Source organism: Simochromis diagramma, unplaced genomic scaffold (assembly GCF_900408965.1).
Source record: "Simochromis diagramma unplaced genomic scaffold, fSimDia1.1 OVJJ01000596.1, whole genome shotgun sequence".
In the NCBI taxonomy this organism is placed as follows: domain Eukaryota; kingdom Metazoa; phylum Chordata; class Actinopteri; order Cichliformes; family Cichlidae; genus Simochromis; species Simochromis diagramma.
The window spans coordinates 5,895,795-5,909,303 of NW_024387245.1; the positions used below are offsets into that span (position 1 = coordinate 5,895,795).

Sequence of the window (13,509 nt, forward strand, 5' to 3'; positions counted from 1 at the left end):
AATAAGAAGCCACTGAACACATCAATCGCAGCAATAAATGTCATCATCGTTTGCCACTGGAAGGAACGCTAATGTGTTCCTGCTTTGTTCTCCATTAAATTTTAATGTCATAAAACATGGCTGTCATCTTCACACAGACTGCTTTGCTTTCTCAGTAATGAATTACCTCTCCTCATCTCAGGCATTATGAGCTGAAGCGCAACGAAGACATCGTCTCGTTCTTCAACGACTTCAGCGATCACCTGGCCGAGGAGGCCCTCTGGGAGCTGTCGCTGAAGATAAAACCCAGAAACATCTCGAGACGCAAGACGGACCGCGAGGAGAAGACCTAGGGCCCGCGGAGGGGAGGAGGGCCTCCAACACTGACCTCCAACTGTGCTTCATGACACTAACTCCACTTTACTACAGACTGAAAGAGAGACGAACGGAAGCTACCCGCAGAGGCTGATGGGAGACTCATTGTGGGTGGGGGGAGGGGGTTGAGAACAAACTACAGACAACTGAAGCGTTATCGAGGTTTACAAAGAGCTCTACTGCTCGGGGAGATTATAATTGGGATTATTGGAGACATTCTGTGGCTGCGGCGAGACAACAGGTAGACCGGTGCCAAGGAGGGGAAGAATCGCAGGGAGACACTACGGAAATGACCAAAGTCTGCTCCCTGGGCTTTCTGTTTTAGAGTGGAGCTGCTGCGCGAGTGTGTGTGCGCGCGCGCGCATGTGAGTGTGTGAGCTGAATGGTCCATTACTCTCAAGCCGCTCCTTCCTCTTCCTCATGTATGTGCCATCTATTGGTTTTCTTCAGCCCTCTCCCTACTCGAGTTCCCCTCAAACGGCAGCCTGACACAAACTGTGACATCTACGGGCGGGCTGCAGACCCCCGAGGGCTCGCTGTGGGCACGAGGCTGGGAGGTGGGAGATTTGGACTTGGAGGAGAGGATGGCCATGATAGACTGGAAACCTATGTTTTGCAACATTTTTGTGTAAGAATCATGTATGGTTATGAAATGTATTATATACAGTGCTCCTTTTGTTCTTAAAAAGGATGTTTATGCTTATGAGAAGAGCTCCGCTTCTCCCAAGTGCCATACACGTGCACTTGAAAGAAAAAAAAAAAAAAAGATAAGCAAAGCAAAAACACAAAAAGATAAATAACTAAAGATGCTGTGATCTGTGTACATCATTCTGAATCATCGAGTGCCGTGTTCAAGTGTAGAGAAACCATCAGGCAATCACAGTCACGTCCCGGTCATGTTAGTGTGTGAAAGACTGTGTGTGACTGAAGTCCTCTGTGACTTGTGTGTGTGTGTGTGTGTGTCATTCCAAAAATGTGCTGTAGTAAAATCTTTTTTTTTTTTTTTTTATTCCTTTTTGGGGATAAAACCAACACATCACACTGTGCTCTCAAACTCCAATAAAGCAAACGGCTCTTTCTATACACACTGTGTTGGTCACAAGATCCACCACCCCCATTCCACCCCACCCTCCTTTTCTCAAATCGACTGACACTTGAATAAAGTTTAACAGTTTCCGTTTATTGTCGTACACAAATAACGAGTGGAAGTAAACAAATTAAGGCATAGATCCATTATTAAATAATTAAGGATGTGCTCGATATGAAACTAGGTGCAACACATCTGGCTCTGACTTGATTTAAAAGAGAAACGTACAAGACACCTGCATTACCATTTCAATATATTAATCTGAAAGCAATAAAGAAGCGTGACTCAGTTTAACAGTAGGGTCACTCCAAGTGCAAAAGCATGACTATAGGTCAGCATCTACTGTACAGAAACACTTCCTACCCTCAATTATAAGACCTCCAGTCGCAGACACAGGTCACATGACTGGACTTAACACTGAAAAAACAAAACAAAAGACAAATTAAAGCATCATGGAAGACTGCTTGTTTAAAAACAAAAAACATATTCAAGAGTCTGGTAATGCACCAATAACTGCAGTGAAATGGGAAAGACGTTGCAGCACCAAATCCCTGCAACATGTGATTATGGGTAATATTTTAAAATAATGCAGAGCGTGTCCAACACACTTCACATTTAGAAAAAAAAAATAATTAAATACAATCTGTAGCAGCGATTAAAGCTCAAAGCCAATCGATTCAAATCTATACAGTCTCAGTGAGGCCGACTGCTGGGCTCCAGGAGGACCCTCTTTCCTGGGGCGTTAGCGGATCCGTTCTGTAGGTCACCTTGCTCAGACAGGACCCGTTTAAGAGCACGTGCTTGGCCGTTCACGGATCCACGCTGCCATTTGCAGATTTCGCCGTTTAAAATATCTTGGATGTGCTGCACAATGAGGTTAATGGCCACTGATGGAAATCAGAAAAAAACGTGTTGGGGTTTTTCTGTTTTTTTGACTCTACAGAGAGCAAGAAAATGCTGAAATGTATTTATTTTCTTAAGGAAAAAGCACTCACCCATATTGTCGACTCCTCTTGGAATGATGACATCTGCATACTTCTTAGTCTGGGAAGAACAAAATGTCTTTAGAAACAAATGTAACGCGTGTCTGCTTAACAGAATAGGATGCTGAACAAATAAGCGCATAATCGGGGCTGACCACCACACTTACAGGCAAACAAAACTCTTCAAAAGCTGGCTTCACAAATGTTGTATACTGACTGAGAATCTGCTCGAGATCTCTCCCTCTGCTCATGTCTCGCAGAACTACAGGAGGAGAAAAAAAAAAAGAAAGAAAAAAGTAGGATATGAAGTAATATCAACAGTAAAAATGTGACACAGCATATAAAGATTAGACCAAAAACAGAATCCCAAAGACAAGTGATGATGCCATCAAAAACAACTGGACTTTCCCATATTTGTGTTCTCTTCATTTCACTGTCTGTAATATCTATTAATATTACTATGGTACAAAATTTGTGAGTCATCCTCAGTTTCTTTATATTTTGCTAGAAAAAAATAGGAAATGGGTACAGTAATTGATTCAAACTTGCATGGAAATACCCGTATATAAAGAAAAATTGAGTTCTAGTGATTTGGAATATTAGTTCTGATGAACACAGGTCTCGCTCTTGTCATTTCTGCAAGTAGCCTGCAGGAATAGTGCTCCAGGCTTCTTTGGGTGTTGGCTGCCTTTTGTTCTGCTCTCTGTCAGGAGGATCCCACAATGCTTCAGTAATGTCCAGATCAGGACACTGGGGAGGCCAATCCATGACCTATAATGTTCCATTGTATGATTGTTTTTTAATCCATCTGTGTTTTTGCTGCATTAATAGTTTGTTTGAGATCATCGTCATGATAAAAACTCAAGCTGCTTTATATCACACATTTTCCAGATGGTTCTGTATGTTCGATCAACTTCTGACCGCAACTTTCTGTGTTCATAATTCCTAATTTTGACAAGATCCTCAAAGCCACTGGTCGAAATGCAGCCTTAAACCATGACAGAGCCTCCGCTGTGATGGGCAGATGACTAAACGCTCTCCTGACCTCCTCTGTATATAGACAGCCATCTAAACCTAAAATTTAGAAATTCAGATTCATCACGCCTTAAGACCTGTTGCCACTGATTTACAGTGTAGTTTTTCTGTTATTTGGTATACCTCAGCCTTTTTCTTCCTGTTTCCCCTCCTTAACAACGGCTTCTTGACAGCCACCCTTCCACTGAGACCATTTCTGATGAAGCTTCAGTGACAGATCTATTGAAGGGCCAGATCCTGTGTCAGGCTTTTGTTGGATCTTTTCGCCCCATTTCTTTAGGACATGACTTTCAAATACTGTTCACTGCACCACAGCAAGATATGCCAGCTTTTCAGCTAATTGATTCTGATGTAAGGGTTGAATGCTCAGCCAAATACACATTTGGGCATGACCTGGCCAGTCAGCCAACAAAATGAGCCCCCTTAGTTCTGCTGGCAAGTTTTCCATTTTTGGCCTCTGATGATAAAGCTTTTTATGGATTAGATCATCGTATTGTTACCAAACCACAATAATCCCAACAAATAGCACAGTTTGACATCTTAAACTTAGAAATTAATAGAAAATCAACAAAGACTGGTAAATGAAAGTTATTTTGTTCATGTTATTTTGAAAGTTTTGAAATCTTAAGAAACACAAAAAAGTTTTTTTTTTTTTTAATAACATAAATTTTTGGTTTGGTTTTCACATGTGTAAGGGAGTCACCGATACCTCTGCGAGACAGTCTGACGTCTGAATCTGTGTCCACAAACAGCTTCATGTGAAACATGTCGCGCACTTTCTGTGGGTAGAAAACGAGGATCCCCTCAAAGAGGACTACGTCCGCTGGGTAAACTGTGATCCTCTCTTCCTGCCTATAAACACAATAAATGAGGTGAGGACAGAGGACTTTATTTTTTTATAAAGAATATCAGGGTTTAGAACCACAAAGAGCTTCCTTCCTACCTGGAATGGGTGACAAAGTCATATGTCGGCACTTCGACTACCCTCCCCTCCACGATATCCTTCAACGTTTGGTACATTAACTCATTATCAAATGCCTCTGAAAGACATTAAACCGAAACACTGAAGGACTAGCCTTATGTGTCTAATTCACTGTATAAAACAGCAAAAACATGATTAAATCAATAAATATGTGAAGTACATAATACGAGGCATGTAAGGAGCATAATTTCACAAAGCCCATGTTCAGCATTACCCACTAAACCCACACATGTTAACACAAGTGTACTTAACTAAAGCACTGCTTCCAGCCCATACATTGTCACCTGCTCAGAAATAGCAATCCCAAACTCTAAATAAAATCTAAGCATTGCAATTCATCATGTCAGACTTTGAATTTTCTGTTTCTGTGGTTTTTTGCTCATGATTTTGTTTTACTTTTTTTTTTCCTCCACAGGACTTTTATATTTACTACAGATGTTAGATCATCCAGTAACAATATCTGGATGTCTTTTATAATTAACAACACCCTTAAAACAGCATAACAAAATATATATGCATGTTATTTTACAATACAGGTAGGTTTTTAACTCTCCTATACAGACCTCTATTAGAGTGATCTTACAAATACACCGACTGGGTCTGTCGTGATCAGATTTGGCAGAGGGGAAAAATCCTACTTGTAGCATGAGCCTACCTGGGTGATCGAAGTTGTACTGGCCTTTGATCGCTTTGGCTTTTTGATCTGGAGTCAGGACCCTGTAGAAGCAGTCCTGGCTTATAATTGCCACCTTCCTCTGGCGGTGGTCCACCTTGTTCTGACCCAGGAGCTCCATGATCTTTGCACAGACGGTCGACTGTAAATAAATAAATAAATAAAAATCGACTATTGTTGTCGGTAATGCCTTTGATTGTAATAAAGCACAATATTAAATTCTGTTTTAGTTGATGTCCTGAGCAACAGTCTGAAGTGAAACGTTGTATCAGTGACCTCGGTATTTATTAGCTGACTCCAGGTCTATAAAGAACTGACAGTTTCATTACAGCGGCTAGTTAGCTGGACAAGTCTTGGGCGCCACCAGGTCACAAATATAGTATAAAATGAACACAGCAGACATGTAATTATGACCAACATACGTATTTCCCGGGTAAGTGAGTGTGACATTTGTTTTTGTCAGGTTGATAAACGCTAATATTGGCGCCAATAGCAGAGTACGCAAAGCTAGCCGGGATGCTAAATCACATACAAGCCCTAAACATGACGGACCTTGCCGCTGGCCGTTCCTCCGCTGACACCGATCAGGAAAGGCCGATGGCGGGGCCTGTCCGCCTCGTCCTGGGCTCCTGCAGTGTCCATTGCAGTCAATTCTATAGACTGCAAAATATAGCTAGCTTAGCTGAGAACTACTTGTCATATATGTTTACACGTTTACTGTACGCGACAATGCGAGATGTCGCGAGATTAGTCGTTCCCAACGGAACGCCCACAGGGTCATTTGGAGCGCAATAATGTTGTTTTTAATTAAATAAATAACAACAACAACAAAAATAATAATAACTTCGATGTTTTCCTATACACACATTACAGTTCGAGATAGTTATTTTATTATTTAATTAAAAACTATTCTTGCTTCAACTACAGTTAGTTGTTGGATTTATACTTCCAGCACCTTCTTTTGAAAGCTTATCATGTACACTAAAATGATCAAAATGCACGATGAAAAAATAAAAGAAATTTCAAAAAATGCGATTTTATTAATAAATTAAATATAGCAATTTTACAGTATAAACATTACAGTACAAGCAGAGCGTTATCGTTTTTCTGGATCACTGCTAGACTCCTCTGTGTCTTCAGCACACTGTGGCTTGTCTTCTGTGGACTGATCCATCACTATCTCCAGAGCAGCACCTCCTTCAACCCTCTTCACTGTCTCTCCTTTGGCAGCGAGGATTTCCTCAATGTTTCTGAAGCAAAAGACCAACACTGAAAATACTGAAATATACTGCAGCAGCAGTCGTTGGCTGAAACAGAGATATCAATTACCTGCTGCGATTCAGACACGTCGCAGATAATATTTTATGATGTTGCTGTTATGTTAAACAACACGTAAGAGTCGGTATTAAAAGTAAAAAAATAAATAAATAAATCAGACATTACTAATTACTGACTAATAAACTCGCCAGGTTAATCTAATAGTTTTACAATTATATTGGTGTTTATACATACCACTAAAGTAATATATAAGGCGATACAGTCATGCAGTTAATGCTGATTCATGGTGCTTTTTCATGCAGACAAATGATTGTCAGGTACTGGCTCTATATACAGTAACTCCAAGGAATAGTAGATACTAGTAGATGGATGCTTGTCAAGTGGTTCCTACAGCGGACGGATCCACATTGATTTGGCACAGATTTTGTGCTGGATGCCCTTCCCTCCACCAACAGAGCCACTCTGAGGCTCTGTTTGTCTGTCCTCCAGCATCTTATACATGTAAGGCAAATTATTTAACCACTACACAACAGAGCCACTCCAGGGAGAAAACTAAATCTTTTCGACTGATTTGTTTTTAATTATTATTTTACACTCACTTTGTATGGAATCTTATACATATTTGTCTGTACCAAAAAAAATCTTTACTGCACACAAGAAAATAACTTAATATTAAAAACGTTAAAATTACCCTACAGAGACTTTGTACTGTACACTGTTGGGCAAAAAACATCAAGAATTTCATTCATGTTTAAGGCTAAGTTAAATCATCCCCTCCTTCTTGCAGCAGAGAAGACTGCTTTAAAATTATTCTGGGATGCTTATCATTGTTTCATTATTACATCAGACGCTCTAATCACATGAACCGCACCCTCGGGATGTTGTTTTGAATCAGTGAGGAGTCCACGGCACTACCAACCTTTTCCCTTCCAAGTCGGTGAACCATTTGAGGTTATCGGCTATGATGTGGTGATTCTTGCATCCTGAACACGTGACTATGACGACACCTTTGTGGTAAGCCAGCTTAGAGATCTTCTGCATGGATCTGGTGGAGCAAACCTGCGAACAGGACACAGTCTGCGTGTCATATACATGACTTTAAAAGAAAAAGTAAACAAAAACTACCTCAACACAGTGTGCGTGCGCTACCTTGCACGTGTAAACGAGGTGATAGTGTGTTGACTGAATCTGTCCCAATGCCTCACTGCTGACATTCCGTGAAATTGAGAGTCCTCGGTAACTACCGAAACGAGGTGTGCACCTGTAAGCGGGTGACAGAAGACGAAAACCTATGTTGTCCTGTGAAGAGAGCAGCCCTGTCCCGCCTGTCCCGGCTGCGGTTGGACAGTGAGCCACAGCACAGAGTCTGCGCAAAACTGAACGGTTACGGTGAGACCAAAGAGAGCGGCTGACCGCTCGCGCAGTGCTCGAAGAATAACTGAGTGTCAGACACTTCTGTAAAAACAACATTTTCACGGCTGTGTTCAAACGGTAAAAGTCCCTTTTCAGTCGCAGATGAAATTGCTAATGATTCATCAACGTGGATGTTGTCGCACTCTGATGACATCACGCACCTATATTTTCAAAATAAAATGCATTAAATTATTTATTTTTCCTACAAAGGCCAGCATATTTCTAAATGAAAGCCGTAACGTGAATTTCTTTTGGAGACATCTCAGTTATATTTGAGATGTGTTTAGTGTGTTTCTTTGTTTTTTATTTACAATAATAAGCTGACAACAATGTTCACAATCTGGTCATCTACAGGTATTTTTGTGTAACTATTATGCTAATTCAGTTCAAGTCAACTCAGTTTTATTATTTATCAACAAATCACAACAGCGAGGCCCTTTTTACGTTAAGGACCGTGGGAAGGAAAAACTTCTCTTTAACAGGAAGAAACGTGTCTATTTTATTGTCTTTCCATAAACCCCATTACGGATAACTCCATATTTTTATAGTTTATCTTCTCTACCATTTACTTGAAGTTCTGTAAATCTTTAAGCAAAAAAATTCACATATCCCAAGAATTTCGTTAATTGAATTTGAACCAAAATGTTAAACTAAAGATACAAGTGATCTATGGAATTATTTTTCTATCAATTTGAGAAAATAATTTCATTTCTGACTTTTGACAGAAAAATAACTCCACAGCTATCCAACATTGTGTTCTCTGATAAAACGAAGATTTAAATAGCCAATTCAGCAGCACAGACAAACAGTCCAATAGTAAACAAGTATGTAAACATAAACTGAACATTTTAGTTTTCCTATCTTTCATTCTTTCATCATATCAATTTGTTGATAAATGCCTTTAATAGCTCTTCTTTCCTTTAACCAAGATAACCTGAGAAACACGGATTTTAGTAACTACATCACATCCACCTTTAACATTTAAACACATGCATTTCCACGCTCATGTAGCATGTTGCAGATTTTGCTTACAGTGACCTTGACCTTTGACCACGGAATTATAATCACTCAATCCAGCAGTTGGTGTCCTACAGATATTGTGGTCATATTGTGAGACTGGGACATATGGACATCCACACCTCAACCTGCAAGGAGGAGACATAAAGAAGTATTTACTATAAACAAGACGTTTGTTTAAAATAACCAAATATTAAGATACATATGCATTAAAAACATTGAACATTAAACAGCTGTAAATGAGCTGTAAATATAAGTAACACTTCTGAAACACAATGAATTTGTGATATGGTCTATGTCCACACCTTACTTCCTGATAGACCTTCATCAGTCAGTATAAACAAATACTGATTCTTTTCCTGCTGTGTTAGTCCCATGTTAGTATGCTTTACTGTAGCTGCCGATTTCATGAGCATGATGCATTACTATATAATAAACATCTCAGATGTCTATATAGTTATTCAAACTACCCCAAGCTGGACCACCTAGCAGGTTCAAATTCTGTTTGCATACACTGAAGGAAATTCTAACAAAGTTCAGCTTCTCTGGCTAACCTGCCAAAAACCTACCGCAAAGCCCTCCACAGCAAAGGTTGTTTTTCATTTATGACAGAAAAAATAAAGTTTGAATTGCATTGATTATCTGGAGAGGTCAGGCATTTCTGTGGAGTCACTCACATGAGGGTCAATACAGTCTTGAATGTCTCAGATTCAGATTTTGCACCTCTGGGATGGCCATTGTTTCACAAATCCAGAATCATATATCATATTATTAGCATTAACTGAGTAGTTCACAGACACTTTTCATCACCTCATTGTTTCCCAAGGCTTTAGTGGGAATTGAAGCGGTAAGGACACAATGTATAACAAAACCTTTTACAATGTTCCAGTAGGTTGTGGCCAAGGCTGCTGCAGGCCTGTGGAGGTTAATTGAATGGCAATAAGCACAAATGACAAATGCACTGAGCTGTGTGGGTTAAGGGAAAGGTATGGATGTCTTAAAAGTGGAACTCTGTGGCACACTGTCTCTGTGATGGGTCCATGTGCAGTTTCTGGGTATTATAGTTCTTTGTTACTGTGACAGAGCAAGCACAGGGCTCACTTGTATGACTTGTGATACAGATGAACTAAATAAACACATTTCTAAACTAGAAGGTTTTAGTGCTGTGAAAATTTCTTATTTCATACTTGTCACATTTGTCACAAGCTAAGTTCAGTTTCACTAACTTCACCTAGGCCTGATTACTGCCAGACCTGTTGAATCAAAAAATCGCTTAATAGTAATTATCTGACAAAGTGAAGTAGGCTAAATAATCTCAAAACCCAACACGTTATGCCACGACCTAAAGAAACTCATGGGCAGCTGAGAAAGTCATTTTCAGCCTGGAAATGGATACAAAGCCATTCAAAAATTGGATTTTGTATTGTCTCAAGTTATCTTTGTCTGATATTAAAATTTGTTTGATGATCTGAAATATAAGCCTGACAAATATGCAAAAAAAAAAAAAAAAAACCCCTAACAAATCAGAAAGGGGGCAAATACCTTTTCACAGCAAGTATTTACACTTTAAAATATATTATCTCTAAATGCTGTTTGTTTATTAACATGTTATGGACTGTACTATATGATATTCTGCACAAATGATCATTACAGGGAGGATTCATACCTTATTCATAAGCCCTCACTTTAGGCAAACATGTATTATTCAGTGGGAACAGTTCCATCTAAAGTTTGATTTGAAGGCTTTTTGCATCTGTTCTGAAGTGAATATATAATGCTTGGAATGAGGTTGAGCACATTTCCGATAATATTTAGACTTGAGGTGCCCCAAAGTCAATCTGGGATGTGGATGAACAGACACAAGCAGCCCAGTCAGCTTAAAAATTGAAGAAATGTGACAAGTTCATCTAAAATTTTTGGAATGACCTACCTAAACTACCATAAATTTATGTGCAAGTGTACCAATGAAATTAGATGCTGTATGTGGGGTAGTTATTAAAAATGTATGCACAGTTCCACCGTGCAATCACTGCAGAGATTTGTGGAAGAGCCGAAAGAAGAAATTGCTGGTGAATCAAGATGAGTGTGATTTTTTATTGTTGTTGCTATTTTTAAACCCTTAAAGTTACTGTAAATGTAAAAAAAAAAAAAAAAGGGGGGGGGGGTTAGATCGCATAAAGTATTGATTTGAATTTTTTCACTGTTTACATTTTTTTTAACACATTTATAACTTATACAGCAGAGGCGGAGCCAGACATTTGAAACACCCGGGGCTTAGCCCTAAAGGGTAGTATGCATGTGGGATTTTTTTTTTTTTTTTTTTTTTTTTGGGGGGGGGGGGGGTTAGAAATGACTGAAAGATTAATAGGCTCTGTTTTGAGTTTTGTTCAAAAAAGAATGACTTCATATAGGGAAAAATATATATCACATGTGCAGGACACCTTAAACTAGTTTTTTAATTAAGCAGCAAGGCAGAACAAAGTCGGGGCTGTATCAAGACACGAGGACTAAACCCCAATTCAACCAGACCCAGAACTGATCCGGAATTAAAACAGGACTGCAACAGTTCAAAATCACGACTACTTAGGATTTAACCAAGACAGAACCAGAATCAGAACTAGATGATAGTAGCACTAAAAATCATCATAGACCTGCACTACACTTATTTTTTAAATTCTACCAAAGTACAATATTTAGATTGAGAAAAGTTTATATAATTATTTAGCCTTGTTGTGCAAACAAGCCTGCATAACTTAATAAATATAGAATTTGAAAAATAGCAAACCTAAAAAGAAACACTAGGTACGAGATACATGAGGACCTATGATACGGTGATACTTTTGGTAAACAACCATTTGACTAACATGTTTGTCTCACCTGCTCTTGTTCCATTTCTGTTCTGTCCTCATTCTCTCTCTCCCTCTCTGCTCCTCTCTCTCCCTCTTTGTGCTGACAATCATCAAATATACAGTTGAAACCACATATTTATGTACTCTTCAGATAAAAACACAAACACTTTTTTAATTGTAACATCAAATCAGACTAAATGTTTACTTTTTTAGATTGATAAATATAAAAAACATATTTGTTAACTTTAAGAGTAAAGAGAGAAACTATCTGTATTTCTTAATTGCAAATGGCACCAAATTGTATTCAAACTTGAGCCACACTTATGGAGCTCCACAGTTCTTTTCCTGGTGTTTTGGTTGACATCTCTTAATTTTCCCATTTCAAAAAACAGGCTCTGTGTTTTGCCTTATATGCATCCACAGCTGTGCCACCAATTTACTCACATGGACTCTACTAACCTATCAGAAGCTTCTTCAGCTCAGAATGGAATCGTCTGGAGTTTCTTATTAATTAACAAACTTAGTGTATATGTACTCCTAAATTTGATCAAAGTGATAAAAAACAGAAAGCTCTGTCTCTCTTATTCTGACATTTAACTAATTCAAAAGATATTTCAATATTTATCTAAAACAAAAGTTTACTCTAAATTGATGTTGTTCAGTAAAAATGTTTTATGTTTTCGCCCTAAAGTGTATGTAAAATCTGGTTACAAATGTGAATATACTGCTGGTGTACTGAAATCCCTCTTGTTGTGCATATAAAATATACTGAACTTGTTCAGTAATATTTCTATGCAAACAAGAGGAAACAACAAGGGATGAAAAATCTAGATTTTTTTTTTTTAAGTTATTTTTATAACGGAAGTCGAGCAAGCATGATGTGGACAGAGTACTTGGACTTGTGCTAAAATAAAGTACTTACGTTTTATCTGTGTATATTCATGTGTTCATGAGTAGGGGGGTTAACATACAGAAAGGTTAGAAAAAGCATAGACATTTTACCTAAATTACCATAAGCATTAGGACTCAAATGGCACCGAATAGTAAGAGACACACAACAAAGCATAATATATAAAATAACAGTGACTGAAGTTTTTTCTTGTGAAAGAACCCTCTAATGTCCATTCTTATATTTCAGTACACAACTGAAACCGATTTAGTCGGGGAGGGTAAGAACTGAAAATATGAAATAAACACAGGCAAGATAAGACTCTATAAAAAAAAATAGCATTTGTTCGGCTTTTCATTTCGCCATTTGTTGATTCACTTGAAGAGCAAGTAACGTAATATTGGTCAAGTGATCAGTTTGATATCAATCTTTCGTGATTCACCGTCATATTTACATTATTTGTACGGTACGAATGATTTGCTTTGGTACCTGGTCAAACTTAAGCTCTCCTTAGTATGGCTGGCTCCGTTTCTCCAACAGCGCACTCACAGGCGGCAGCTGCCCCGCCCCCTCGCTCAGTCGCTTAGTGCCTGAGCTCGGATCATACCAATATCAGGGGGGATTCACGCACAGTCGTAAATTCCCACAGTGTGCACTATGTGCTTCGAATATTGTGTGTACTTTTTGTTTTATACAGTTGTTAGCCAGGCATCTAACTATGAAAAAATTACACTCCAAAAGACCCCGGGCTTCTGACAAAACAACCCGGGCTTAAGCCCAGTAAGCCACCCCCACGCTCCGCCCCTGTTATACAGTTGTGTTTTGTTTGTCAATTAGCAAAACCCTTCTCTTTTATAATTACAGGACATTCTGACCAATGAGCAATGTGTAATTTTACACATTTATTTCCTACAATTTACAAGCCCAAACAAATGGACTGACAGCGTTT

At 38.8% G+C, this 13,509-nt stretch overlaps 3 protein-coding genes across 10 annotated transcripts in view; 1 reads left to right on the top strand and 2 right to left on the bottom strand.

Annotated features, from left to right (window-relative positions):
- rapgef1b (Rap guanine nucleotide exchange factor (GEF) 1b) overlaps positions 1 to 1,910 on the top strand; it is a 45,286-nt gene extending 43,376 nt beyond the window's left edge. For all 8 annotated transcript variants that reach the window (XM_040053533.1, XM_040053530.1, XM_040053535.1 and 5 more), the window contains one exon: positions 182 to 1,910. In XM_040053533.1, the coding sequence (XP_039909467.1) occupies positions 182 to 332 (151 nt within the window). In that variant the 3' untranslated portion in view covers positions 333 to 1,910. The remainder of the gene's footprint in view (positions 1 to 181) is intronic.
- On the bottom strand, positions 1,514 to 5,952 carry uck1 (uridine-cytidine kinase 1). The gene is made up of 7 exons (XM_040053538.1): positions 5,667 to 5,952; positions 5,097 to 5,256; positions 4,403 to 4,499; positions 4,169 to 4,311; positions 2,592 to 2,686; positions 2,437 to 2,485; positions 1,514 to 2,328 (listed from the first exon to the last, which is right to left on the bottom strand). The coding sequence occupies exons 1-7, from the start codon at positions 5,754 to 5,756 to the stop codon at positions 2,135 to 2,137; spliced, it is 828 nt and encodes a 275-aa protein (XP_039909472.1). The 5' UTR covers positions 5,757 to 5,952; the 3' UTR covers positions 1,514 to 2,134.
- Positions 5,953 to 6,130: 178 nt separating this feature from the next.
- On the bottom strand, positions 6,131 to 7,945 carry dnlz (DNL-type zinc finger). The gene is made up of 3 exons (XM_040053539.1): positions 7,542 to 7,945; positions 7,312 to 7,451; positions 6,131 to 6,364 (listed from the first exon to the last, which is right to left on the bottom strand). Exons 1-3 carry the CDS (start codon positions 7,860 to 7,862, stop codon positions 6,211 to 6,213), a joined length of 615 nt encoding a protein of 204 aa, XP_039909473.1. The 5' UTR covers positions 7,863 to 7,945; the 3' UTR covers positions 6,131 to 6,210.
- Positions 7,946 to 13,509: the final 5,564 nt, after the last annotated feature.

Bases quoted from the DNA above. Each gene is read 5' to 3' on its own strand.
- uck1 (XM_040053538.1), bottom strand. From the start codon at position 5,756: ATGGACACTGCAGGAGCCCAGGACGAGGCGGACAGGCCCCGCCATCGG. The intron at 4,500-5,096 runs GTAGGCTCATGC...AATGTCTTTCAG, and splicing joins GTACAACTTCGATCACCCAG to AGGCATTTGATAATGAGTTA. The intron at 2,329-2,436 runs GTGAGTGCTTTT...GATTTCCATCAG, and splicing joins AAGAGGAGTCGACAATATGG to TGGCCATTAACCTCATTGTG.
- dnlz (XM_040053539.1), bottom strand. From the start codon at position 7,862: ATGTTGTTTTTACAGAAGTGTCTGACACTCAGTTATTCTTCGAGCACT. The intron at 7,452-7,541 runs GTAGCGCACGCA...TCCTGTTCGCAG, and splicing joins ACCTCGTTTACACGTGCAAG to GTTTGCTCCACCAGATCCAT. The intron at 6,365-7,311 runs GTTGGTAGTGCC...CTTTTGCTTCAG, and splicing joins ACCGACTTGGAAGGGAAAAG to AAACATTGAGGAAATCCTCG.